The following is a 26,986-nucleotide window of genomic DNA, read 5'->3' as shown; positions in this document are numbered from 1 at the left end:
TGGGAGTGGGCTGCCCAGGGGGCAGAGGGCGAGGGGCGGGGCGGGCCTGTGGTTAGGGCGAGTTGAGCTGGTGGCCAGAGCGGTGACAGGGCGCCCGTGTCCTGCACTCGCAGCTGGATGGAGGCCTGCCTGAAGGAGGAACTTCCGCCCCCAGTGGAGTTGGAGGAGAGCCTCCGGAACGGGGTGCTGCTGGCCAAGTTGGGCCACTGTTTTGCGCCTTCTGTGGTTCCCCTGAAGAAGATCTATGACATGGGGCAGCTGCGGTACCAGGTGGGAGCACAGGTCCCCCCTTCTCCCTCTTCCTCTCACACTGCGCCTCTTGCATCTGTGAGTAGGGTGGCCGTATCGTCACTGCGAGCCTGGGGACTTGGGAGGACGGCCAGTATCGTTGGGTGTCTCCCAGCTAGGCGTTGGCGTTAGCCTTAGCGAGGGACGCCCACGTGGGGCCTTTGAGACCTGCTGTGAGGCCCCCAGCAGACTTGTCTGCCCCAGCCTACACTCAGGCTTGAGGGCTTCGCCACCCTGCCCGTCCCTGTACCCCTTATAGACCAACTTCCACACCCGGCTCTGCGCTCCCCTTTTTGTAGGAGCCTCACTAGCTTGCTAACCCGTCCCTGTGCCACCCTCCCCACACGTCCTGCTGGGTTGTCCGTTCCTGGTGGTTTCTGTCCTGGGGGGTGGGAAGTCCACGGGGCAGGGTCCTCTGGCCCCCCAGCTCCTTGGATCTCCAAGCTGTGGTCTGGGCTGCGCTCGCAGGGAACCCTGGGAACGGTGGGAATGGATTCTCTTTCTTTCCTGTTCAGGCAACCGGCTTGCATTTCCGCCACACAGACAACATCAACTTCTGGCTGTCCGCGATTGCCCACGTCGGTCTGCCTGCGGTAACGCCGGCCTCGGGCGGGGCTTCATCTTGCTCTTCCCCACCCCCAGGCCTTACCACGCACACTCCATCTGCCTGGCACCCTGTAGCCCTCACCTCCATGTGTCAGAGGGTTTTAAGTCCCTTGGGGCCGTGTCCTCGACCCCGGTTACTGGGTCCCCGCCTCCACTTCCCTGCGGGTGAAAGGAAGTGAAGGCTCCCTGGCCCACGCGGCACCGTTCCCACTCAGCAGTGGGCCCCTGTGAAGGCGGCAGGCGGAGTTCATGCTGGGCAGCCATCTTCCCACCGGAATTTCATAGCGGGAGGCAGGCTGCACCGTGCCCGTATAAGGCACAGCCCCCCTGCCACCTGGACACATGCTGCGTGTCCTGTCACTCGGGAGCTCAACTGGCTCCTCGACTGTAAAACAAGTGTCAAAACCCTGGTCCTGTGCACCTTATAAGGTTGTCAGGAGGCTGACACGATAGCGAGTTTCCTTTGTGCGTCTACATTCAAGGCACGAGAGGTTCTACACTGTGGTTTCTTCCTGCTTTGTTCCTCTTCACTGCAGAAGGGAATTATACGACAAGGTAGTAGAAAGGAAGGAAGACGCTTTAGGGGGCGGCAGGAGCGGTCGAGGCCGTGTGTCCTCAGGCAGGTGGTAGCACTCGTCTCTGGATTTGCTCCTTTCTTGTGAATCTAACGTACCAACAGGTCCTGAGGTTAGACCTCACTGCAGTCGCCAGGTGGCATGGAAAGCCGTGCCCGCAGTGACTCAGTTCCTGAGCAGAGGCCTCTAGTTGGAGGCGGGTGACATGGCCCGACCCCTCTGGGGTCCTTGACAGAGTATCCCCCACGGGGCCCTCTGAGAGCGTGGTCAGCCCCCCCACAGGCCACCTTTCTGACGAGTCCCAGGTGGGGGCACAGGCTGGCTGTGTGTGCTGGAGGCCAGGCCTGCTTCCTGTTGCCCTGACGGCCTTGCCTGCTGTTTGGTTAACCTGGGGCTGAGGCTGAGGCTGGGTCCCGGCTTATTATGTGTCCCCACTGCCCTTCTTTCACCTGTGCCGTCTGTAAGTGGTTGGAGGAACTGACTAGATGCCCCAGGCCACAGAGGAGGGCCCGTGGCTCAGCCTCCTTCCCAGACCTGGCACAGTCTCCAGTGGCAGTAACCGGCTGCTTTCCCCGCAGACCTTCTTCCCGGAGACCACAGACATCTATGACAAGAAGAACATGCCCCGCGTGGTCTACTGCATCCACGCACTCAGGTGACGACCCCAAGCTTCTGTCATCCTGGCTCCTGTGGGTGGATGCAGCCAACAGTTGACAGCGAGAAACGCTGCAGCGGGAGGGCAGAGGGCAGACCCTGGGGCACACATCTCAGGGGAGGCGCCAGGGTTGTGCGGTTATGGCCACACTCCGTGCATGTTTGTGGGACCTCTGCGCGTGCCTGTGGGTGCAGGACAAGAGCAGAGGGAGACGGCCGGGCTGCACAGGACCCATCGAGAGCGCCACGTGCCCGTCACGAGTGTGAGTGGCGAGGGCTGTTGGGTTCTCACAGCCAGCCGTCGGCCCCCTGAACCACGTGGCTGCACCACAGAGAGTGATGGAGCAGCTCCTGTGTCCTCCACGCCATGTCTCCCTGACCTGGTTTCCCGTGTTCTTTCAAGCCTCTGTGCCTTGGCTCAGTGGGTCCCTCCCTGGCCTCCGTGCCCGTTGGTGACCTGCTGGTGCCACGTGCCCTTCTCTGAGGCTTTGCTGACCCCACGCCCCCCACAGCGGCCTGTCTTCTGTGGCACTTGCCCAGCAGGGCCTTCAGATCATGTCTCTCCCTGTGGCTTGGGGGCGACTGAGGGTGGGAGCTGCGGAGTGGGTCCCTCTGCAGGTCCCCACAGTATTTCCTGCAAACCCACATGGGCAGCATGTCCAAACGAATAGGCCCCAGTGCCTCCTTCTTCCCCAGCCTCTTCCTCTTCCGACTGGGACTGGCTCCTCAAATCCATGACCTGTACGGGAAGGTGAAATTCACAGGTGAGCCTGGCACCCTCCCTCCCTCCCTCCGCCGTTCTGGGCAGGCCCCAGGCTCTGGCTGACAAAGGGTACCTGGGTGTCATTGCAGCGGAGGAACTCAGCAACATGGCCTCGGAACTGGCCAAGTATGGCCTCCAGCTGCCTGCCTTCAGCAAAATCGGGGGCATCCTGGCCAGCGAGCTCTCGGTGGATGAGGCAGCAGGTCAGCATTCGGAGAGAAGCCCTCGGTGGCTTCTGCACGCCTCTCATCCTCAGGCAGGGCCGTCAGGCTACCTGGTTTGCCCGGCCCCTGTGGGTGGAAAAGGGGCTGGTGTCCGAGTGGCCTGCAGCTGGTGTGGGCTGTGCCCCGGCGTCCTGACCTTGTCTCCTTGACCCCACCAGTCCACGCAGCTGTACTTGCCATCAATGAGGCAGTGGAGGCTGGGGTGGTCGAGGACACCCTGGCTGCCTTGCAGAACCCCAGCGCTCTGCTGGAGAACCTTCGAGCGCCTCTGGCAGCCATCTACCAGGAGCTGCTGGCCCAAGCCAAGATGGAGAAGGCCGCCAGTGCCAGGAGCCGCGTAAGGAGCCGTGGGACTTGGGCTGAAAGCGGGGGGTTGGGAAACCAGTGAGGCCAGGACTGAGCTCCATCTCGAGGTTCCAAAGTTGCTTAGAGAAACTAGCCGGTCAGTTATCCTAGAGAAATGGGAGAGGAGCTCGGGAGAATCCTGGGAATTCAGAAGAGAAGGTGGGAGAAGAGGATCGAGGCGGGGTCTTTGGTGGGGGCTCTACAACCACATGACATCGGATTGGAGGCTCCAGAGGTTGGTTTGGCTTAACGGTGTCCGTGCCAGGGGTTGGACCCACAACTTCTCCGGGTTCCTTCCGACCAGACTGGCCTTTGGCCTTGAGAAGGCGCCCCCCCCAGAGGAGGAAATAGGTATAGATGCGGGGTGAGGGGATTGAGTTGGTTTTCCGGGGTTCCCCCTCAGTGTGGCATTTGCAGGGTGATGGAGAAAGCCAGGACGTCTATGACTGCTACCTAACTCAGGCTGAAATCCAGGGCCACATCAACCAGGTCAATGGTAAGGGGACACCAGGAGGGCTGGCCCCCGCCGTGCGAGGTTTGGGGATGTCTCTCAGGCCTCACTAGGCCAACCCTTATCTCGGGGAAATGTCTGAGTCAAGGCAGTGTGTGCTCTGCCTTTTGGCCAGCAGTGTCTGAAGAAGTCCTGTGGGGGGGGCTTCTGTTTGGATGGAGGTCCATGGAGAGGACGCAGGGTCCTTCCAGAGGGGGGCATGGAGAATGGATGAGGGAGGGGGCGGTCAGGGTGGGAGGGGCTGCTCGAAGCCTCAGGACAGTGGCTTCCGCCTGTTTGGGCCAGGACGTGCTCAGGGTGTGCGGACGTGAGATGGGAAGGCTGTGTGGATCAGGCTGAAGAATTTGGGCTGCGGCACTCGGGCCCCAGGGGCCCAGGGGGCAGGGGTGTGTGTGACTCTGGTCAGCAGGATGAGGGCAGGCTTCTGGGGCTGGGCTGGTATGTGGTGGGCGGCCCCCCACACTGCCCGTTGTGGGGCCTTGTCTTTTCCAGTCCTTGGGGCTCTTGAGGCTGTTGATGACGCCCTGGAGAGACAGAGCCCTAAGGCCTTGCTGGAGGCCCTTGGGGACCCCGCCCTGGCCCTGCGAGGAGTGAGGAGAGACTTTGCAGACTGGTACCTGGAACAGCTGAGCTCTGACAGAGAGCAGAAAGCACAGGTCAGGCTCTGAATCACCTGCTCCCTCTGTCCAAGCAGCATGGGGGGCCTCTTCCTTAGTCATCGCCTGTCAGTAAGTGCTGACTACACGTTTCAGAGGTTCAATCAGCCCAAGGCCTGATGGGCTGGGCCCGGCAGCTTCTGCCCTCCGAGTCAGACAGGCTGGGGCCCAGGGCCATGGGGCAGGGGGAGGTAGGCTCCCCCATTGCTGAACGGGGGCCTCATCTTACTGGTCTCATTGCTGTGCTGTTGACGTTCTCCCTGACAGTGTCTTTGTTTGTGTTGCCTATTGTTATTTCAGAGGCTTGCTGGGCAGGAGAGCCAGAGCTTAGACGTGGGTTAAGGGGAGGGGCCGGCCCGCCGAAAGGGAACGGTGGGACTGAGGGTGGCTGCCTGGGGGGGCTGGGAGCTCGTGCTGGCAGCTCCTGGCATGTGTGTGTGGCTCAGGAGGACTCCTGCTGCCCCTCTGCCCTCTCCCAGGAGCTGGGCCTGGTGGAGCTTCTGGAAAAGGACGAGGTCCAGGCTGCAGTGGCTGCTGCCAACCTGAAGGGTGATCGGGAACAAGCCAGTAAGTCGTCTCCAGGCCAAGCTGGGCCTGGCTGTGTCGCAGGCTCTTGGGAGAGCATCCAGCCCTTTCCCGGAGTCTGTAGTGCTGTGCGAGCTGCTGCCCGAGAGCCAGCCCGGCAGGGGCCTTTCCCCCCTGCATGTAGTGTGTCCTCGTCCTGGCTGCCTGGAGGGACACTGCAGACAGGCCCCTGTGGCCTTGGGGACAATGGCAGTGCTGCACCGGCTCTACTCCTGGGCAGGCAGTTTCCTTCTAGGCACGTCCCCTGCTCGCTAGAGTTCCTCCTCCTTGTGGAGTGTCATGACCTCTCAGATGAGAGAGAAACTCACGATCCAACTCAGTTTCCCCCAGAAACATTATGAACAAGTGTAGTTCTTTATTAAAAGAGTGAGAGTTGGTGATGTCTCCGTTCAAGGGGATGGATCTGGGTCACGAGTGAAGAGATGGTGGCAGAGGAAGCCCACTCCACCTGTGACACCGTGCGGTTATGAGCTGCAGTGCACCCCGCCTGCTGCTGTCGGGCTCTGAGGTCGCTCCGTAGCCAGGCACCTCTGTCTGAAGCTTGCAGGAGCTGCACAGTCCCGGCCACTTGGCTGCGGCTGGCCTCAGGGCGTGCCTGCTGCCAGGGCGACCTCGCGGGCAGGGATCTGGCCTGGTCCTCCGTGTTGGATACCTTCGGACCTTCACGAGTCCCCCCATTATTTATCCAGCCTCCAGTTCCGTCTGCTCAGCCTGGCAGATAAGACCTCTCGAGTTCTCCCCCTTCTCCCATTTCTCCCCACCAGCGACTAGCTGTTCTTCTTGACTGTCCCCAGGCTGTCCCAGCGCCAGGCCTCTGGGCCTCTGGATTACATTTCCCCCCTTTTCCCTGCGAAAGCATATGGAGACGTCCTTCAGCACTGCTTCCACGCTTCGTCCTCTGTGACGTCTTCCTACGGTCCCACGAGCCTCCCGCGTCCCCTGCACGGCACAACGTCTGGGCGGCGGGGGGAGAGACACCTCTAACAGCGATGACAGCACCACTCGGTGGCTGTTTGTGTCCTTAATCCCCACAGCTGTGGGCTCCTCCGTGCCATTGCCATGTCCACTGGCCAGTTCATAAGCCCGGCGTTTACGGCTAAAACTGCACTGATGCCCCAGGCCCTTTGCTTGCTCTCACACTTTTCAGCCCAAAGGGCTGCACCTCAGAGCTGGTCCCTCGTTCCTGTGCTGTCGTCACCATTGGGCCAGCCTGGGACCGTCCTAACTGCACCTTGTGCTCACCGCCCCTGCCCCGCGTGCCCGCCCCGCTCAGCCACGCGCCCTCTGGGCCCAACAGACGCCTTCCAGGGCCTCTTCCCGGAGTGTCCCAGCCCCTCGTCCTCACCAGTTTCTGAGCCTGGCTGACTAGTCTTCACGAGTAGTGACAGGCCGCTCGGCTCTGAGGTCCCAGCATCTCCCAGCTGGCCAGCAGAGGGAACTGGCTCGGAGTGGTCAGCCCGTGCAGCCCTCCCCTCCTCCCTGCAGTGCTCCAGGCTGTGGCGAGGATCAACAGAGCCATCCAGAGGGGCGTGGCCGCTGACACCGTGAAGGAGCTGATGAGCCCCGAGGCCCAGCTGCCCCCCGTGCACCCCGAGGCCTCGGCTGTGTACCAGCAGGAGCTGGCTGTGCTCCAGCGGCAGCAACAGGGGGTAAGGCCCAGCCCCGCGGGGTCTAGCTCTGGGTTCTCAGTCAGCGGGAGTGGCCAGGCAGTCTGCCCAAGGGCACCTGCTGAGGGTCCGCTTAGGTGCTGGCAGAGATTAGGGGCCAGGACAGGCACCAGCTTTGCCCCCGAGCATAGTGTAATGCCCTGAGCAGAGAGTGCTTTACACTGTCATTTACTCCTTGAAAGAACCCTCTCAGGTGAGTGGTGCTCCCGTTTTAGAGAGGAGCAGACTGAGGCTCAGGGCTGAGTGCCCGCCAACGGGTGTGGCTGGCAGTGCAGAGCGTGTGATGCTGAGTGTGCCTGCAGCCCGTGCTCTGAACGGCTCTGCTGCCCACTCCACCCCAGTCCATGGGGCCTCTGATGGAGGCGATAGGCACTTCCGGGCTGTTAGCCAACTTAGAACACCCCCGAGGGTCCAGGCAGAGACTGGAGGGCAGAGTGACGGAAGTGGAATCCAACTGCAGATTGGGGAATGGAGGGAGAACAGCTGGGGTCAGTCTGGGAAGGCTTCCTGGAGGAGAGGACGCCCACGCAGGCAGGTGTAGAGCGCTGACTCCAGGCCAGCCCCTCAGAAGCGGCACAGAGCAGTGACCGAGGTTGTGAACTCGGAAACCACACGCCTGCGTTCAGTCCTGCGCTGCTACTTCCCAGCCAAGTGACCTTGGGCAAGTTATGTGCCTCCTCGGCCCCCTAGTTCATATATAAAGTGGGAACAGTAATGCCTCTAACCTCATGGGATTGTTGTAAGGCTTAGACGAGTTAACATACGTGCTTAGAAAAGAGCCTGGCATGTAGGTTCTAGCCATCACTATTACTAATTACTGTCCTTCACAATGTTCTGTTGGTGGGGGGGTCAGGCAGGGTGCCCCAGACAGGGAGCAGCATAAGCAGGTGTCTGAAAGGAGGGGGACGGCCTCCGGGTGTGGTGCAGGGGGGGGCGCGCCCATTTCATCTTTCTGCCGTGGGCCGGGGCCTAGCGCAGCTCTTGGTGTGTGCAAGGTGCCAGAAGGGAGCTGGCAGAGCTCACTGGTTGGATGTGGGCTCTGGACTCAGGCAGCTGGGCTCATCTGGGACATGGGGATCCTCATGGCACTCACCTCATGGCTTGTTATGAAATGTCAATGACAACGTGTGTGAAATACACATTCTCAAACGTTAAGTGTGATCGTTACTGAATGAATCGGCCATTGGGGCTTTGGAACAGACGCTGGGGTACAGGAGTGTGGGGGGCAGGGAGGCTCAGGCCCTTCACCAGCCCCCTTTGCAGGAGCTGGGCCAGGAAGAGCTCTTCGTGGCCGTGGAAATGCTCTCAGCTGTGGTCCTGATCAACCGTGCTCTGGAGGCTGGGGATGCCAGCGGCTTCTGGAACAGTCTGGCGAACCCTGCCACAGGCTTGGCCGGGGTGGAAGGCGACAGTGCTCAGCGGTGAGGAGAGTTGAGCCCCATGTCAAGGGGCAGAGGTGGCGGGCATGCAGGCGGCACCCCGAGTTCTGTGCAGAGGCGAGCCTTCTGCTCGCTGCCCCATTCCCGGCCCACTTCTGTTCACCATCCCATGGCCTGCCCTTCCCGGGGGTGGGTGAGGTCACTGTCATTCCCTCCCTCCCGTATGCAAAGACGGGAGCACCTGCTTAGGGGCCGGGTACTGTCCTAGGGGCAGAGCGAGCGAGCAAACAAAGCTCTCCTCCAACTCACATGCTTGTGGGGGAGGCAGACCAAAGCCAGCACGTCAGGTGACCAGAAGAGAAGAACTGTGGCCCAAAGTAAAATGGGGCACTGGGGACAGAGGTGGGACAGGGAGGGACAGGTGGTTTGTCCGTTTTGCTCAGTGAGGCTGCAGCAGGCCCCTTGGGTAAGGGGGTCGTTCCGAGAGGGACCTTGTGGGCCTTAGTGGTTGCCGCCAGGCGCTCGGGCACAGGCCCTGGGAGGCGTGCGGGTGTTCAGAGCTCAGTGGGAAGCCGTCTGGCCGAGTGGACGAGGGCGGGAGGTGATGGTGAGGCCCTGGCTTCCACTCCGAATGCGGGAGGGCGAACAGCTGACCTACTTTAGCGGGATCGCTGTGCCACCGTGCTGGGAGCTGGCTGCAGGTGAGAGGGGAGCCAGGGAGGCCTGGCAGGCGCCTGGGAGTGACCGGGCAGAGGTGCTGGCGCTCGGCCCAGGCGCTCAGAGGAGGTGGCAGAAGGAGCCGGGCTGGAGGTCTGCTCTGAAAGCTGCACTGACGGATCTGCTCATGTGCAGGGTGTGGGGAGAGAGGCTGGCTCGGGCACAACTCCCAGGCCTGGGCTCGGAGCTGGGAATGAACGTTTACTGGGACGGGAGGCGCAGGGTGAGGGGGTAGCCAGGAGGCCCGGTGTGGCGTGAGGTGCGGCTCTGAGGGGCTTACGTACGGTGCCAGGCGTTCACTCGGACGCGGAGGGGGACGCTGAGCTGGACGTGTGCTGGGGGGTCATTAGCACTGGTGTTTGAGGCTCCCCACTGGAGTGTGGGGAGAGGGCTCGGCTGGGCCTGGCGACACCCGCGTTCCAGGTCAGGGAGGAGCCAGCAGAGGGGCCCGGAGCACAGCCTGGGGGGACAGGAGGACCAGAAGGGAGGTGTCTCGGAAGTCCCCTGACCTCTGGCTGACGCGTGCATTGCCCACCTGTCCCCAGTTACTTTGACGCGCTGGTCCGACTGCGACAGGCGTGCGGCCTGGACGGGGCCTTCCTGAGCTGGACCGAGCTGCAGGCCACCGTGAGCCGGGTCAACGCGCAGGTCCAGGAAGAGACCGACCGTGAGTGGAGTCTGGAGGGAGGACGGCCCCCCATGGGCAGCCCTGTGTCGTAGCCGTACGCCTGGGCCCTCTGCCACCCTCTGTCCTTTCCAGAGGTCCTTGCCGTCAGCCTCATCAACGAGGCCCTGGATCAGGGCAGCCCCGAGAAGACCCTGTCCGCCCTGCTGCTGCCTGCAGCTCGCCTGGACCATGTCAGCCTCCCCGTCGCCCCTCGCTACCACCACCTCCTGGTGGCAGCCAGAAGGCAGAAAGCCCAGGTGAGGTTTGGGCTGGCTGCGGCGGTCACCGGGGCAAGAACACCCCCTGTGGGTAGAGCTGTGCCCACTGCACCTGGCAGAGCCCCGACTTCATGGACACCGTCCCTTTGGGGTGGGGGCAGGCACAGGGCAGAGCTGCACTTGTGTGTGGCCAGACGGGCCTGGGAGCCACAGCAGAGGGCTAGACATGTCTTGCTGTCGCATTAGTGACACGTGACCTCCAGCCAAGCCCTAATGCCTCTGAGCTTAGCTCGCTCGCCTGTAAAGTACCACAGGCCCTGGCCCTCCCTGACTCGTGGGGTGGGGGTAGAACACACATAAGCCAAAGAACATGGCAGGGTTTGGGACCTGTGACGCCTGGGCATGCGCCGTGCAGAGCGCAATCGAGGGCTGGGGTCCCAGAGCCAGACAACCTGAGTCTGCGTGCTGGCGGGCTGACCCTGCACGTTACTTACCGTCTCTGTGCCTCGGTTTCCTCGCCTACAAACTTGTGACAACAGTGAACTGCCCTCGGAGGTGGGGGTTTGAGTGAGGTGATGCAGTGTGACACTAGCTGGCGCTGGGGGGGTGCTCTCTGCCAAGGTCGTCCCCGTGCTGTGTGATGTCAGCTCCTGGGAAAGTTCTTCGGAGCGCTGGCTGGCACCTCGGGCAGTCCGTGAGGAGGGGGTTGGCAGCGGGGAGAGTCCAGCTGGGGGAGGGTGAAGCAAGGGGCAAAGCAGCCTGCCGGTGAGAGGCACCGACTCTCCTGGCCTGTAGAGCAGTCTGGAGCAGGACTGGGAAGGAGATGGCTGTGGCCAGGGGCAGGGGCAGGGGCAGGGGCAGGGCGGCCTGAGGAGCTGTGACGTGAGGCCAAGGGCGTGGGGTATAGGGCAGAGATGGCGCCCCCGTGTGGGCTCTCCGCACATGGCTGTGGCACAAAGGCGGGGAAGTCAGCCGGGGACTCATTTCTGGTGGGTACTGGGGGGTGTAAGAGCATCTGGGTGTGCTGTGGCCAAGCCGAGTTGATGTTGGGCCTGAAAGCAGGGCAGGAAGGATCCTTCTGAGCCCGGCGCAGTCCCAGCGGGCCACAGGCCATGGCAGGGCTGGGGTGGGGAACAGCGGAGACCTCCCCACTGCCTGCGGCTGATGGCTAGGCCTGGGAACCAGGGACACTCACCTCGGCCCTTCTCCCATCTCTCAATTTTCCAGGGGACGGGCGATCCTGGAGCTGTGCTGTGGCTGGAGGAGATCCTCCGGGAAGTGGCTAGAGCCAACCAGGACACGGACACGGCTCAGAGAAGTAAAGGGCCTGGGGCAGCTGGTGGGGGCAGTCAAGGAGCGTGGGCAGGCCACCTCCCTCTGCCCGCCGCCTCGGGGAGGTGGGCAGGAATCAGAACAGCAGGGCTGCTGCTGGACCATGGTGGGTTCCCAGCAGTCACTGGGCAGGGCGTCGTCCGCAGCGGGGAGCCCATCATACGTCCACTGCCTCCGGGGAGGGCACTCTCCCCACCGTGTGTGCGTGTGACAGCACGTGGGGGCCACACGCCCACCCCGGCTGCTGCTGTAGCTTGTTCAGGTTTCACCTGTCAGCTCTGGCTAGAGAATGTGGTCTTAAGAGTGGACAGGAGGGGTTGGTTTTGAGAAGTGGGCAGGGTCCGTGCCAATGGACACAGCGCGGAGTGCTTGGTGTCTGGAGGCCCTGCGTCCACTGTCTGTCTGTGGGCGACTGGAAGGCAGGTGCTGCGTCAGCCACGCCCCTCCTCGGGGTCTTGTCCTACGAAACTGCCCTGAGCTCCACGCAAACGTCCTGCCTAGAGCTGCAGGCACTGACGTTCCTCTACCCCCGCCCCACGCCACCACCTCAAGACGCCTTCCTCAACTGCTGCCTTTTCCTCCAAGCACAGTGCGTGCTGCTGCTTTTCCTGCGTCTGCATCCATCTGGGATGCTCCCTGTCCCCTCCTGCAGACGGGATGCCCTGCTCCCCTATCCGGGGCACAGGGTGGGGCCTGTGGGAGGGGCTCGGAGGACTGACCACGCCCTCTCATGTCCCTGCCAGTGGCTCTTGGTGTGGCCGCCATCAATCAGGCCATCAAGGAGCGCAAGGCCGCCCAGACGGCGCGAGTGCTGAGGAACCCCGCTGTGGGCCTCCGAGGGGTGGTGCCCGACTGTGCCCACGGCTACCAGCGAGTTCTGGAAGGTGCCATGGCCAAGAAGCAGCGCCCAGGTAGGGGCCATGGCCTGGCCGTTCTCCGCCTGCCCCGCCACCTGGCCGCTGCTGAGCCATCTCTGCTCACTTGGCTTCTGCTTAGGAGACACTGCGCTCTGGGCTCAGCAGGACATGAAGGATGGCACCGCCTACTACTTCAATCTGCAGACCTTCGAGGGCACCTGGGAGCGACCCCCTGGCTGCCGCCTCAACACCTCCCACCTGACTCGGGAGGAGATCCAGGTTGGCAGGGCCCCTCCCAGGGAGGGGCCATGGATGGGGGAAGCCCTGAGGAGCAGGCTCCCACACCCAGGGCACCACAGCCTCTCCCTCCTGCCTCCACAGTCAGCCGTCACCAAGGTCACCGCTGCCCATGACCGCCAACAGCTCTGGAAGGCCCACGTGGGCTTCGTCGTCCAGCTGCAGGCCCGCCTCCGCGGCTTCCTGGCCCGGCGGGAGTTTGCTGAGCGTTCCCTCTTTCTGAGGACCTGGCTCCCGGCAGTCACCAAGATCCAGGTGGCGCGCTCCGACTGTCAGTCCTGGGGCCTGGCCCCCCTGAGCTGCAGGGCTCTCCCTGCTTCCTCTGCTCAGTGGGTGGAGGCGATCGCAGCCTCTGAACGCTGTGCTTAACAGTGTGGTTCTGGGTTTGTTCCCCAGCTCCATCTCGTGTCACAGGCCACTCACTGTGCCCATTTCCTGTGGGCATTGTGGCGCCCACCTTACAGGGTGGTGAGGACCCCGCGAGGGGGCGTGGCTTCTGCACGGTACCCGGCAGACAGGCAAGGGCGTGGCCTCACTGCTAGTGACTGTCGCCACCGTCACTGTCCCGAGGGCCTGAGGGCTGCTCCTTCGCTTCCCCACGAGGAGAGGGGGACAGCTAGTCAGACATCAGGGTTCCGACGCTCGGGGGCCTTCCCGCCGGAACGGCGGGGCTTAAACACAGAAGGGATGGGGGAGCCCTTAGGGGAAGGGCTTGCACCCTTCCTCCTCAGCCAGCCCTTTCCAGTTTTGTGCTGCAACCTGTGGGTGGTCGTGTGGCCTCTGAGACTGGCCCACAGGGAACTGGGACGTGAGGCCAACTGGGAAGGTGGCCCTGAGGCCCGAGCACTTTATAAGCCAGAAACAGTGGCAGGGGGGCAAACAGACCTCCCCATGTCGATGTGAGCTGGAGGGCCTCACGGAGATGGCGGTGGTGTCAAGGTACTTTATTTACAAACATGTCTGAATGCCTGGTGTCCACAAAGGCTGCCACTTGGCACGGGTGTGAGACACACGTCCCCTCGCCGGAACTGGAATACAGCCAATGTTAGACGTTGTGACAGGAGAGACACAAAGCCCACCCCGGCACACTGCAGGGAGACACATGCGCGGCTGAGACTGGGTGGTGGCCCTCAGTGACGATGGTGACCAGGGCATGTGGGTGGTAATGAAGAGCGCAGGCTTTGGAGCAGGCTGGAGTGGGCCTCCTGGTCCTACCGCTTCCGGGTCCTCTGGCCTCGGGCCCCCTCCAAGCCGTCTCTAATACAGCCGCCTCGTTCCTCCAACGATGAAGTGGGGAAACTGCAGGTAGCTCTCAGCGCAGCAGGCGCCCCGTTGTTGGCTGCCAGGAGATGGTACGTGTCAGGCCATAGTACAGAGCCCAGTAAGCAGCAGTTACTGGTCTGAATCGGGGACCCCTCCATCCTGAGCCCAGGCTGGAAGTGCACGCCCAGTCTAAGGAGTGGAAAAGCCACACCCACAGCGGGAAGACGATGGAGCTGGAGGCGGGTTTGCCACAGGGCCTGGTGTCCTGCGGGGCCTGACCTGGGCCCTAGGAGACAAAGGCCACCTGCTCTCCAGCCGTGAGGAAGTGAGAGCCAGAAATGCAGCCGCTTGGGTTGCTGAGACTGTGATCTCCTGAAAGCTTGGACCTTGGCTGGGACCCCAGCCCATCCAGACTGGGGGGCGCCCTCCTGAAGGAGGAGCCAGGAGGGGTGGGTAGGGGCAAGAGCAGAGAGGAGACCCTGTCTTCTGCTGCAGCAGCTGCCCAGAGGGCACAGCGGGCAGTACCTGGAAGAGAGGGAGGCGTGGGAATGCGGCCTCCTGGCCCTGGGGCTCCAAGGGGACAGTGTGTCACGGGCCCAAGCTGTCTCTTTTATATCCTGTTCCAACAGAGGGACAGTGAAAGCCTCAGGCCAGGGAAAGCCTGGCCAGGAGAGCTGGCTGTGAGAAGGGCTGGGAGACCCAGTGGCTGAAGGGCTCTTAACACACCAAACTGACGTCAGTGACGGCGTGTTTTCCAGGGGGGAGCTCCGGGACAGGTTTGACGCAGGCCCTAAGAGACAGGAAGGGTTTCAGTGGGAAGACCAGGCTGGGGGGCGAGGACGGGCGTAGGCAAAGACCAGGGGCAGAAAATCCTAAGGCGTGTGGTGTGGCTAGACTCCTCAGGAAGGCGGGACCAGTGGAAAGTCAGACGGGTGTAGGTCAGGTGGCTGAGAGCTTCGGGGAACTTTGGGGCTGAGAGGGACGGTGCCGGTGACACTTTAGGACAACGCATCTCACACAGGGAAGAGGCCCCCACGAAGGAGGCAACAGAAGGGAGCGGGAGGCTGGCAGCACAGGGGCCAAAGGGGGCGTGGCTTAGGGAGGAGCCGGTCACTCGGACCCTTTGCAGCAGACCAGTGTGTGTGTGTAGGGGGGGAGGCCATCAGACTGACAGCTGAATTCTGGGGACCTTGGAGAGAAGATTTGCTTAGAGCCGGGGTGGGGAGCTGGATGGTGTCGTAAAGAGAAGTATGAGTTGTGAGAGGTTTAGTGACCCACTGCCCATCGGGAGAGGATGGGCACGCAGCCAGGGCCTGTGCTGTGTGACGGGGTGTGGGCGTCCCTGAGTGTATTTTGGGGGATATGCTGCGTGCTTTGGTGAAGTTGGTGAGTAGGTGTGATGCTTCATTTCTTCTAAGCTTGTATCTTACAGTTGAGTTCTGGGAGGAGGTGTTGGTTAGCATGTGTGTGTGTGTTTGTGTGCTGCATGTATGCACGCGCGTGTGCTGGCACCAGGGCGTGTGGCAGAGGGTGTGCTTAGCTCTGCAGGTGTTTGGGCCCCTCATGAAGTCGGGAGTCTTTTGGGATCAGAGCCGGTTTCCCCGTCCCCCTCTGCTTGCCTGTGCCCACCGTTCCCTGGGGAGCCCAGGACGACGTTCCCACAAGGCTCTCAGGCCAGCAGGGACCAGCCAGGCTTCCCGCCCTTTCTCTCCTGATGTGCAGGCTCATTGGCGGGGCTACAGGCAGCGGAAGGTTTACCTGGAACGCTTGCAGTACTTAAGAGCAAACACAGGTGCCATAATCAAGGTAGCTATCCCAATCTGTGCGGGTTCCTGTCTTGTGAAGGATCCTCTGAGAACAGTTTTTGAGTCCTCTCACCAGCTTATGACCTCGAGCTGGCTGACTTGACCCACGTCCAAGGCCAGTGTGTCTCTTCGCAGATTCAGGCGTGGGCCCGGATGTGGGCGGCTCGGAGGCGGTACCGGAGGCGTCTGGGCTACTTCCAGAAGAATGTGAGTGTCGCCTGCTCCCTGTCCTCACCCCCGACCTTTCCCCAGGAAGCCAGGCCAAGGGCAGCCAGCCACCCCCTTCCCACCCGTGTACATGGCAGGTGAACTCCATTGTGAAGATCCAGGCATTTTTCCGAGCCGGGAAAGCCCGGGGTGACTACAGGACGTTGGGTAAGCTGCCTGGTCTTCCTGCACTGTGAGTGAACACCTGGTTTCGCTCCTTTGGCGGAGTGGCTACTGTGCCGTCTGATGGTTTCCAGCCATTAGCAAGGGAGGAAGTCACACTGCCCCTCAGCTTACAAAGTGGGGCCTTTTTGCTCATCCACAGCTGGTGTCCCCAACTTCATGTGGACTGGAGTGGGCTGGGCAGTGAGAAGTGCCCCTGCCTTTGGGGTTCCCCCAGTTTGATGGGAGAGATAGGGATCCCCCAAAGTCAGGCAGGTCTGGAGATCCCTCCTGGGGTTGCAGAGCAGTAAGGGGGAGGAACAAGTTGTCTGTGCAGGAATGTCGAACAGGGGTGGTGACAAAAGCTACCCTGCCCCCCACCCCAACAGAAAGCCTGGTCACAGGGACGGTCCCTCTAACCAGGCTTGTTTTGGACCAGGCTTCAATTCTCTTCCTGCCACTACCACCAAAGCAAAAAAAAAGGGGGGGTCTTTCCCCTCTCCCTAGAGTTCTAACCCCCTCCCGGCCATCTCCCCGCCCGTGACTCCCCCGTCTCCCGCCCTCTGGCCCAGCACGCAGGAAGCAAGGAGGCTCGTGCCATCCCTTCTGCAGCGCTGGGACCTGGGGGAGCTCCATCGGCCTGCCCCACAGTCCCAGCAGCGGGCGTGCATTACCCCAAAGAGGTCCTCCAGGCTCCTGGTCCTGGGGGTCCACTCCTAGTGAGGTGGACTGATGGATGGGCCGTCGCCAGGTGGCCCTCGGCCCTTGGGCTCCTGAAGTGGGTGCCCCTTTCCTTCCTGGGCCTGAGGCTACTCTCCTGGGCTCCACGTCCTCAGGCCCCTCCCACCCTGTCCAGCTGCAGGGGTGCCACCCACCCCCCAGGCCTGGTGTCCCCCGTCCCTCGCTGCAGCCTGGCCCTTCCTGTGCTCACACACTGCCCTGGCCCTCTGTATCTTCCTTTCCTTCTCTGTGGTTTATGGTTTTTCTGGAAGACCTTGCTTTCCCCAGTTCTGTCTCCCTGGTTCATTAGCCCAGGCTCCTCTCAGCACTGCACTTACTGGCCATGTGGCCTCGGCAAGTTACGGAACCTCTTCATTATCAGTTTCTCACGTATAAAATGGAGGTAGTGATAGCACGTGTCCCGTGGGGTTGCTCTGCAACTAAAGGGCTTGGTGTACGTGTTTCATCAAAGCCAAGATGCCGTCCATGGTCTTCAGGCCTCAAACGTCCAGCCTCCTCCGCGCAGTGATCAGACCAGTCCACGAACCAGGCCACATGCTCCAGTCACTCTGCTTAAATCCTGTCAGTGGCCCCCGTTGCCCTGGGGGTAAAGCCCAGTCTCCTGACCACAGCTGCCAGGGCTCTGGGATCCAGCCTCTGCCCGACCTCTGGAGTGGCTGACCCAGCCCTGCCCTCACCTCCTGTGCCCTCTGCCCTGTGTCCAGACGACACAGACTTCCGGCACTTCCTAAAGCAGCCATGTTCACTCACTCTCACCTTTTCACAGACATTGGTGGGTCCTCACCTCTGGGGAGCGTTTCTTCACTCCCCAGTGGGCTTGGGTGGCCTGCTTTTGTTTTCCCAAAGGTCCCCATGTCCGCCCCCACCCCCCAAAATACTGACCGCACTGTCGTGAATTGTAGTTTCTTTGTCTGGTCCCTTACGGGGCTGCCTTCAAGGACCCGGCCTACTTTTATCCGTCTTCACTTAGTACTAGCTGTGTAGCCTAGGGCAAGTTGCTTACCCTCTCTGTGCTGCAGTGATCTCATCCATTCATTACAGCACACTGACGTCACAGGGCTGTTGTAAGTACATAGAGCAGTTTCTGTCCCATAGTGAATATTACACGTAGTCGTTTTGTTGTTATTCCCTGTAGCTGAGCTCAGAAGTTTCTCTTCGCTCAAATACCTGCTCCCAAAGAGATCCCAGGAGAATGGGCATCGAGCTGTGACCTCCCTTTGTTGTAAAACCCACTGGACACCCCTCCTAGCCGTGCTTTCCACCCCCGTCCTGTGCAGACACTGACAGGAGGGGGGTGTGAGGGGAGGAGGGCCGGGCGGAGGCTGATCGGTGCACATGACCTTGGGATGAAGGCCGGGATGAGTCGGCTCAGCAGCAGGGGGCAGGGAATCGGGAGAGGAGGGCCCCGGGCTCAGAGCTGGGGCCCCGACTGGTGTGGAGGTCACTGCAATGACCCAGGGTAGGCGTGACCTTCCCCAGAGCAGGGGAAGGACAGTGGTTACGACAGACCTGGTTATAAGTCAGGGGCTTGGGGACAGGGCTGGCTGGGGGGCTGCCACCCCCTCCAGCATCAGTCAGCAGCAGTGAGAGCAGGGCTGGGCTTTGGGGCGTGCTGGCCACAGGCAGAATGGGGACTGAGGGTACAGCTAGGGTGGGCTGGGCGAGGACACCACTGGGGGGCACGTCATCCTAACGCTCCGCCCGTCCCCCAGTCCACGCGCCCCACCCCCCACTCAGCGTGGTCCGCAGGTTTGTCCACCTCTTGAATCAGAGCCAGCGGGACTTCCTGGCTGAGGCAGAGCTGCTAAGGCTGCAGGAAGAGGTGGTCAGGAAGATCCGGTCCAACCAGCGGCTGGAGCAGGACCTCAATCTCATGGACATCAAGATTGGCCTGCTGGTGAAGAGCCGGATCACGCTGCAGGTGGGCCCCGCCCTCCAGCCCCCGGCCTGCGGCTCCTGGGGGCTGCCACTGGCATCCCCCCTCCGGCCGCTGAGCCAGGGCGTTTCAGCGTCTGATCAGCTGGTTCAGCGCCAGCTCCAGTGACCCTGTCCTTCCAGTAACTCGCTGGACACACAGCAGCAGCAGCAAGGGTACCAGACAGAACCCTGGAATGTCACCTCCTCTGTGTAGTGATGGGACTGCGGGCCGGTCACATCACCTCCAAGTCTGCTTTCTCATTAGTAAAGTGGGGTCACGGGAGGAGCCACCTCACCAGGCCAGGTGTAGAGAGAGATAGGAAGCCCCTCAACCTGCCAGTCACTATACAGAGGTGCAGGGGCGGGCGGAAGTGGTGTGTGTCCACCTACGCTGGTACGGCCGTCTAGTGAGAACAGCAAGCCGGGAGGCCGATGCCTCAGGCTGGACCCCTGGTTCTCTCTGGGGACTTGCCCTGCGAGTGCAGGGGTGCCCGGTGGGGCCTCGGGTCAATAGGAGGGACCCCTCCTGTCCCTTGGCTCATGCCGAGAGCGCCGTGAGCAGCCAAAGCCTGGCTCTTCCGGGCCCTGGTTCTAGGCCGTACGTTCTGTGCTCTGGGCCGCTCATACCCCTCGCGGCCCCCCTGCAGGAGGTGGTCTCCCACTGCAAGAAGCTGACCAGGAAGAACAAGGAGCAGCTGTCAGAGATGATGGCTCTGGACAAGCAGAAGGGATTAAAGTCGCTGAGCAAAGAGAAACGGCAGAAGCTGGAAGCGTACCAGCACCTCTTCTACCTGCTGCAGGTGAGCAGACGGTTCTGGACAGCATGCCTGCACCTCCATTAAGCTGTCCTTTCCCGTTGCGCTAATGCCGGGCCCCCCAAGGGAGACCTTTCCTCCCATTGGTCTGGAGTGTTCCCGGAACCCCGAGAAGGTGTGCCGGTGCCCTCTGCATCCCAGTGCCTCTGGCCTCCAGTCCCAGGTGCGTGAGCAGCCACGCCCATCGTCCCCTTGCTCACAGACTCAGCCCATCTACCTGGCCAAGCTGATCTTCCAAATGCCGCAGAACAAAACCACCAAGTTCATGGAGTCGGTGATTTTCAGCCTGTACAACTACGCCTCCAACCCCCGCGAGGCTTATCTACTGCTGCAGCTGTTCAGGACGGCGCTCCAGGAGGAAGTCAGGTAGGTTTTCCCGGTGCCACGGAGCAGGAGGAGAGCGGGGTACGAGGTGCCGCGATTGGCTCCTTCACAAGGGGGCGGCTTGCTGAGGTTGGAGGCGACAAGTGGAATCGAAGACCTTTTCTCTGGCTCCTGTGGAAGGACCGTGAGACCTCTCCTAGGACAGCATGGGGGGAGCACATGGGCTGATGTGGCTGCGCAGAGGGGGGCGTAAGGGACAACAGGACTTTCCTTAGGAGAGGGGACCCCAGAGCAGGCTTTGAAGAGCCAAAACCTCAAAAAGGAAAAACACTTGTTAGTCCTGCGAAGAGGCAGGAGGCTGCCTCAGTACTTTGCTAAACCACAGGTCAAGGGTGGAGCGGCCCCAGGAGGTGGTGACTGGTAGCCCAACGGTGGTGAGGCTGGTGGTGCGGTTCTACCGCAATGGGCGGGGCCAGAGCGCCCTGCGGGAGATCCTGGGCAAGGTGACCCGGGACGTGCTGGAGGACAAGACGCTCAGCCTGCACACAGACCCTGTCCACGTCTACAAGAGCTGGGTCAACCAGACCGAGGCCCAGACAGGCCAGCGCAGGTGAGCGGGAGGCGGGGCTGGGCTCTGACGTGCCAATCTGACAGCCGCCCTGCAGGGTGAAATAGGTGGCCTTTCAGACCCCTCTGGTAATTCCCATGGAGCTGATCACAGAGAGCGAGCAGCACGATGCATATGCAAATGTGGTTAATGGCTCTGTCGGTGCTCGCAGATGCTGTCAGGCCCGGAGTTGGGGTGTGGATGAATGTGCAGGTGTCCCCATGAATAGGCAAGTGAGACCCTGGCAGGTCACTCAGGTGCTTAGGGACTAGGGATGGGGCTGCTGAGAAGAGCGGCACTGCCAGGGGCTTCTCGGGGCCCGAGGCCTGTAGGCGGGGGCCTGGCCTGGCCTTCACTGTCGCCCAGGGCACTTCCCACAGGCCCCAGCTTCTCCGTGGGCATCCAGCTCTGTCCCTTCACCTTCCGCCCACCTGGCTGCAGCCCTGAGTCCTCACTCATTCGGGCCTGAGCACGTGTGTGTACGAGGTCCTGTCGTTACATGAAGAGTTTCAGAACTAGAGCCTCGGAGAGGGGAGGCTGTGGCAGGGGGCTCTGGCTGACACCTCGTTCCTCTCTGCCCCCAGCCACCTCCCCTACAGTGTCACCCCAGAGCAGGCCCTGAGCCACCCTGAGGTCCAGAGACGACTGGACATCTCCCTCCGGAACCTCCTTGCCATGACCGATAAGTTCCTCGCGGCCATCATCTCATCTGTGGACCACATGCCGTATGTGCAGCAGCCCTCCCGCAGCCTAGGCCAGGCCCTGCTGGGGAGAGCGGAGTGGCCCTGGGGGTGGGGGCGGCGTGCGCAGGGCTTCCAGGAGGTGGGTGCAGGGCGCTCGAAGCTCCTGCTGGGTACTGAGCTGGAATACAGCATGCGGTTCTCTGTGTGGTCTGTCAGGACGTCACTGCAGCCAGAGAGGGGAACCTCACGTGACTGTGGGGACAGATTATCATCAGAGGGCACATGGGGACAAAACAGGGCTCTTCAGTCCCAAAGTCAGAAGTAAATACTTCAAACCAGTAAGCGCTGTATAGCTCTCTCCTGCCTTCAAATGTGCTCAGGAAGGGTTTTTCTGAAGAGCAAGTAATTGACGTTGTGGGCATTGGCAGGTGGGGTTCCCCTGGACCATCACTCAGCCCCCATCCTTTCTGGTGCCCAGTGCTGCACAGGGCAAGCTGGGGTGCAGGTGAGGGGCCCCCACAGAGTTCAGAGCTCTGCTCCCCGACATAGAGAACTGGACTAGGTTTACAACTGGGATTCAGGTAAGAATGTCCCAGAGCCAATAAAGGCAAGTACACTCTGTCTCTGGTACCCCAGCAGACAAATGGCTTTTAAACAAATGCGAAGAGCTCTGTGGCTGCCGTACCGGTAACAGGAATAATAGAAATGATAACAGTGGGCTCTGGCCCGTTTGAGTGGCACCGTGCCCCCGCCCATTACCTTCAGACTGCATCTCAGTGACCCTCCAAACCCTGGAGACAGGGAGGGCCAGCCCAGGGAGTACGTCCCAAGGGGCCTGCAGCCTAGGTGTGTGTCTGTGGTCAGTGGTGGGGTCAGGCCAGGAGCAGCTTCTCCTGGACACTGTCCCCTGGGGCTCTGCCTCGCCAGGCCAGGCCCTCCCAGGTGCTCTGATAGCTGCAAGGTCGTCACCTCATTGCCCTCTGGGCTGTCCTGAGGCAGGGCTCTGACTGTGAGTCAGACACTCAGGGTACAGGCTAACGGGGGCGGCGGGGTGGGCACTGGGATCTGGGGTGCCCCCAGAGGAGGCCAGAGGGGCCAAAGAAGAGGCTCCCAGGCCAGGCTGGAGACGCGTGAGAGCCCTGGACGTGGGGACTGACACCGGGCTGGAGGGCGGGGCAAAGCCCAGGGACTCTGGGAGGAGGGCAGCAGGGAGCTGGCCCAGTGCCGGCGCTGCACTACCGTGCAGCTGGGGACAGGGCAGGCGGTCGTACCCGGGTTTCGGCAGACACGGGCAGGACCCTGGTGCACTGATTGTCCCCAGCTACGGGATGCGGTACATGGCCAAGGTCCTGAAGACGGCTCTGGCAGAGAAGTTCCCCAGGGCCCCGGAGGACGAAGTCTATAAGGCAAGGGCCCAGCCCGGCCCCCGGGCTCTCCTCCGCCCCGATGGTGCCTGTGAGCCCCCAGACCCTGTACTGTGACCCCAGGACAGCAGGGCTTCGGGAGGGAAGCCCCTGGGGCACGAGCAGGGCCCGTCAGGAGGTGTGGGGCCTAGTCCCAGCTCTTGCCCAAGTCTGCTGCGTGACCTGAGGCATGTGGCCCCTGCTCTGGGTCTTGTTTCCTCGCTGGCCGAGGGAACTGGGGTGGACTGGGCTGTGGAGGCCAGCCAGGGCCCGTCTGGAAGGCTCTCCTCTGCCCTCAGGTGGTCGGGAACCTGCTGTACTACCGCTTCCTGAACCCTGCTGTCGTGGCCCCCGATGCCTTTGACGTCGTGGCCATGGCGGCCGGTGGTGTCCTGGCTGCCCCTCAGCGCCACACGCTGGGGGCTGTGGCTCAGCTCCTGCAGCACGCCGCGGCCGGCAAGGCCTTCTCTGGGGAGAGCCCGCACCTGCGCGTCTTGAACGACTATGTGGAGGAGACATACCCCAAGTTCAGGTCTACTGTCCTGCCGCCCCCTCTTCTCTCATCTTTCATGTCCCGCTTCCCCTCCCTGGAGCCCACGAGGAAAAGAGGCACAGGGGTGCGGAGAAGAGTTAGGGGGCTGGAGGAGAGGCTGGTGGACAGGAGAGGGGGCTGAGGGCGGAGCGTGGCCGAGTCAGGTGGATTGCACGGGGGCCGGAGAGGGCCAGAGCAGGGGCTGATGGCACGGCTGTCACCTTGGGCGCAGGAGGTTCGTGTGCCGCGCCTGCCAGGTGCCAGAGCCAGAAGAGCGTTTCGCGGTGGACGAGTACTCGGACATGGTGGCTGTGGCCAAGCCCGTGGTGTACGTCACCGTGGGGGAGCTGGTCAACACGCACAGGGTGAGGGGCCGCAGCCAGGGGGGCTGGTGGGCGGGCTTGGGGGGTCCCTTGTGGAGGGCTGGCCGGCCTGCAAGCTGCCCCCATCCTGTGCCCTGCAGCTCTTGCTGGAGCACCAGGACCACATTGCCCCCGACCCCCGCGACCCCCTGCATGAGCTCCTGGAGGACCTTGGGGAGCTGCCCGGCGTCCCCGACCTCGTTGGTGCGTGTTGCCCCCGAGTGTCCAGTCTGGGGTGGGTGCCAGGAAGCTGGTTCCACACTCGGCCTCCCTCTCCCTCTGGTCTGGACGTGGACACATGGACAGACTGATGTGGAGGGTAGATAGACAGTGTGAGACAGACGTGGGGTACGGGCCTGTCTGGGGTCCCCAGGGTGTCCCTCAGGAGGGAGGATTTTGGGGCCCATGGGATGGGAGGAAGTGAGTTACAGGACACACATCAGGAAGGAGGTGGTGACAGGTGTGACAGGACCAGGGGCTCCAGGAGACCCCGCCCCCGCCCTCAGGGTGCCGGGGCTGAGGCTGTGGGGGAGACACATCCCAGGGTGACAGCCCTTCTGTCGGCGCTCAAGGCTGAGAGCACAGGGTAGCGTCACCGAGCAGGGAGCTTCCTGGAAGGGTGCGTGCAGCAGCGTGTGCACCTCGGCCCCACCACGTGTGTCCACGCGTCCGCTTGTCCCTCACTGGTGACTCTGCCTCAGGAGAGAATGGCGCGGAGGATGGCAGCATGGATCTGAGCAAGCTGGAAGTGTCCCTGACACTCACCAACAAGTTTGAAGGGCTAGAGACAGACGCTGAGGACACCAGCGCCCAGAGCCTGCTCCTGAGGTGGGTGACAGTGGCCTCGGCCCCTGCTCTGAAGTGGCCATTGCGCCTTCCTCCTGGGCTCTCCTGTCCTTAGAAAGTTCTCCCGGAAGCCACCTGGCAGTCCCCTTGCTGCCATCAGCTTCTGAGCTGTGTTGTAGCCGAAGGCAGAGGAGGCGTTAGCGTATTGGCTAACGGATGTTTGCGTCCTTTTGTGCTGTTTACCGAACGCTTTTGTACGTGTTGTCGTGTAACCTTCGTAACAAGCGGCTCACCGTTGAGGACAGGCTCGGGGTTAGGTGACTGGCCAGGCCACAGCCCGGCGGGGGCTCGTGTCTAATTCCACTGCTGTGCCGTGACGGTTCGGGTGGCCATGGGCTGGGTTCCCCAGTTCTGCAGAAGTGAGGACGGCTGGCTGCTTATCGGGCAGACAGCGGCTCCGTGGCCACCGCCTGCTCCTGCCAGCCGGGCAGCCATCCGCCCCCCCTGTAAACAAGCCAGTGGGCCCTCAGCTTTGTCCGCCATCGGAGGCCACAGTGGGTGGGGCAAGGGGGGCACACAGAGCTGCCCAGAGGGGGTGCTGTCGGAGCGGGGAGGCCTGAGGGGAAGGGACACCTCGGCCAGGACCGGTCTCGCAGGGGACGGATGTGCGCACTTCAGCCCAAGGACTGAACAGAAGGCACCGCGGAGGGTCCTGCGGGCCCAGGACACGGCGTGTGGTCAGCCTGCGTCACGGGGGTCCCCCCCCCCGTTCCCCTCCTCCCTGTGGCCCTGGCAGCCACGTGCTGCGCACAGTGCATTGCTCTGGCTCCCGGCCAGCCCCCGTGCAGACCCTTCCCCTGCCTGTCACCTCCCATCACGGTCCTCCTCCCGCAGCACCAAGCAGCTGCTGGCCGACATCCTGCCCTTCCAACCCGGGGCCTCCCTCCAGGACACGCTGTCCCTCTTGGCCTCCGGGGAGCAGGTGAGTAGCCAGGCTAGCCCACAGGTGCTGCTGGCCCCTCCCCTGGCGCCTCCCCTGGCCCTTGACCCCAGAGACACCCAGGCGGAGAAGGGCGGCCCTAGCTGTGGACACTCGGGCTATACCTCCCTCCCTGCCCGCCGGATCCCCAGCCCTGATGCCGGGCGATGTGTTGTGGGGTGCAGGCTGGGCAGGAAAGGCATTGTGGGGCACAGGCTGGCGCTGCCTTGAGCACCCAGGGCTGGCACTCAGAGAGTGGGTGCTTGAAGGCCTGGAGGAAGGACAAAGCGGTAAGTGGGTGGGGGACAAGGAGCAAGTCAGGCCAGCTGGCGTGAAGACTAAGCCAGGAGCTTCCCAGAGAAGGTGGGGACGGCCCGTAGAGGCAGGTCCCAACACAGGACAGACGGGAAATGTCCCCGAGGACCCTGGAGCCATCGCAGAGCCACAGTGTTGGGAGTCCTTTGTACTTGTGTTCTGGTCTCCCTCTGCCACGGCGCCCTGTGGCGATGCAGGGGGCCCCCGATGGCCTTCACACCCCGTCCCTCTGCCCGGAAGCTGGGCCCTGGAGGCACAGTCCTGCTGACAGCCGGACGTGTCCGGGGCTGGCCTGGCAGGCCCCTCGAGCCAGCGTCTCTGCCCCCAGGAAGCAGCCCACAGGAGGCTGATGTGCCGACGCCAGGCTCAGGAGGCCCAGACCCCGCAGCCTCTGCGAAGGCGCCGCTCGCTGGCGGCTCAGTGCCTCCTGCCGCTGGCCGAGAAGCAGCGCCGTGTCCTGAGGAACCTGCGGCGGCTGGAGAGCCTGGGCGTGGTCAGCGCCCACGACGGCTACCAGGGGCTGGTGGACGAGCTGGCCAAGGTGACAGCCTGGGCCTGGGCCTGTGTGTGCATGAGGGTATGTGTGCGTGCATGTGTGTGTCTGCGCAAGTGCTTCTGCATGCGTGTGTGTGTGCATGTGTGCATGCGTGTGTGCGCGCATGTGTGCATGCACGTGTGTGCGTGTGTGTATGCATGTGTGCATGCGTGTGTGCGTGTGTGCATGCACGTGTGTGCGTGTGTGTGTGTCTGTACATGTTGGCACCTCAAGGGTGGGCCTCTCCCTGGTAAGTGCCCACCCAAACTTGTCACCAAGAGACTTCCAAAGTGTCCTTTTGGAGAGAAAGGTCTTAAAATTAGCAAGGGAAGCAGATGTTCCTGTGACGGTCTTTTCCTAAAACACGAGGAGCCTTGGAACTACCAGTGTCCTTGGTGGGGGTGGTCTGAGGACGTCCTTTGGAGGCTGGGAATGGCGTCCTTGAGGTCATCCTCCTAGAAAAAGAGCCGGAGGTCTCTGTCTTCCTGCTTCCCGGGCCCCTGCAGTGAGTGTGCCTGGGTCTGTGTCAGGCCGAGACTCCTGCCAGGAAGGCCAGCTCCCCCTCCCTGTCCCCTGTCCCCTGTCCCCTGCCTGTGGCCCCAGGACATCCGCAGCCAGCACAGGTACCGGCAGCGGCGGAAGGCAGAGTTACTGAGGCTGCAGGCCACGCTGCGGGGCCTGGACGCCAAGGCCACCTTCTATGAGGAGCAGGGCGACTACTACAGCCAGTACCTCCGGGCCTGCCTGGGCCACCTGGCCCCCGGCTCCAGGTCGGTGCTGCCTGCCGCCCGGCCCCTCAGACTGACTCAGTCTGGGGCTTTGTCTCCCGCCCTCGGGGTCTCGCTTCCTCCCCAGCAGCGCCAGACAGAACAGTGTCCTGGGTGTTGAAGGGTTTAGTGGATGAATTCTCTGGGGCCTTTTTTACTCAGGAATTCTGGGAAAGGAAAGAAGCAGCCCTGTCTTCATTACACTGCTGCCCAGCTCGTGGAGAAGGGCGTCTTGGTGGAAATTGAAGATCTCCCCAGCAATCAGTATGTGTCTCTGGAGGGCAGAGGGTCACCCTTCCTGTCCCATTACCTGCAGGTAGAGCACAGTCCTGCCTTGAAGAGGCTGTTAGAATGGGGAGAACAGAAAGTTCTGGGCAGTGGGCGTGTCTGGCACAGCTCCAGACACCCCGAGGCAGAGGAAGTGGACGTGAGGTCTGCTGAT

The 26,986-nt window shown here is 62.3% G+C and overlaps 1 protein-coding gene across 2 annotated transcripts in view; it reads left to right on the top strand.

Moving 5' to 3' along the window:
* The window catches only part of IQGAP3 (IQ motif containing GTPase activating protein 3), a 35,322-nt gene that overhangs the window by 6,598 nt on the left and 1,738 nt on the right, over positions 1-26,986 (top strand). Inside the window, exons 3-36 of one of the 2 annotated variants that reach the window (XM_033094013.1) lie at positions 114-270; positions 804-881; positions 2,048-2,124; positions 2,820-2,887; positions 2,976-3,089; positions 3,269-3,447; positions 3,873-3,951; positions 4,459-4,622; positions 5,102-5,189; positions 6,693-6,856; positions 8,138-8,295; positions 9,516-9,637; positions 9,731-9,894; positions 11,083-11,173; positions 11,931-12,098; positions 12,184-12,323; positions 12,426-12,596; positions 15,327-15,410; positions 15,545-15,616; positions 15,715-15,784; positions 18,232-18,440; positions 19,084-19,236; positions 19,454-19,617; positions 19,961-20,185; positions 20,767-20,907; positions 22,187-22,271; positions 22,568-22,800; positions 23,033-23,165; positions 23,264-23,366; positions 23,864-23,990; positions 24,843-24,930; positions 25,571-25,783; positions 26,381-26,547; positions 26,707-26,808. In XM_033094013.1, coding sequence (XP_032949904.1) covers positions 114-270; positions 804-881; positions 2,048-2,124; positions 2,820-2,887; positions 2,976-3,089; positions 3,269-3,447; positions 3,873-3,951; positions 4,459-4,622; positions 5,102-5,189; positions 6,693-6,856; positions 8,138-8,295; positions 9,516-9,637; positions 9,731-9,894; positions 11,083-11,173; positions 11,931-12,098; positions 12,184-12,323; positions 12,426-12,596; positions 15,327-15,410; positions 15,545-15,616; positions 15,715-15,784; positions 18,232-18,440; positions 19,084-19,236; positions 19,454-19,617; positions 19,961-20,185; positions 20,767-20,907; positions 22,187-22,271; positions 22,568-22,800; positions 23,033-23,165; positions 23,264-23,366; positions 23,864-23,990; positions 24,843-24,930; positions 25,571-25,783; positions 26,381-26,547; positions 26,707-26,808 — 4,551 coding nt within the window. Of the gene's footprint in view, positions 1-113; positions 271-803; positions 882-2,047; positions 2,125-2,819; positions 2,888-2,975; positions 3,090-3,268; positions 3,448-3,872; positions 3,952-4,458; positions 4,623-5,101; positions 5,190-6,692; positions 6,857-8,137; positions 8,296-9,515; positions 9,638-9,730; positions 9,895-11,082; positions 11,174-11,930; positions 12,099-12,183; positions 12,324-12,425; positions 12,597-15,326; positions 15,411-15,544; positions 15,617-15,714; positions 15,785-18,231; positions 18,441-19,083; positions 19,237-19,408; positions 19,618-19,960; positions 20,186-20,766; positions 20,908-22,186; positions 22,272-22,567; positions 22,801-23,032; positions 23,166-23,263; positions 23,367-23,863; positions 23,991-24,842; positions 24,931-25,570; positions 25,784-26,380; positions 26,548-26,706; positions 26,809-26,986 lie in introns of both variants that reach the window. The other variant, XM_033094012.1, reaches the window with a different exon arrangement.

Source organism: Rhinolophus ferrumequinum, chromosome 22, assembly GCF_004115265.2.
Source record: "Rhinolophus ferrumequinum isolate MPI-CBG mRhiFer1 chromosome 22, mRhiFer1_v1.p, whole genome shotgun sequence".
Classification (NCBI taxonomy): domain Eukaryota; kingdom Metazoa; phylum Chordata; class Mammalia; order Chiroptera; family Rhinolophidae; genus Rhinolophus; species Rhinolophus ferrumequinum.
Note: the sequence above shows the minus strand (reverse complement) of the source record. Positions and strands in the feature narration are given on the sequence as shown.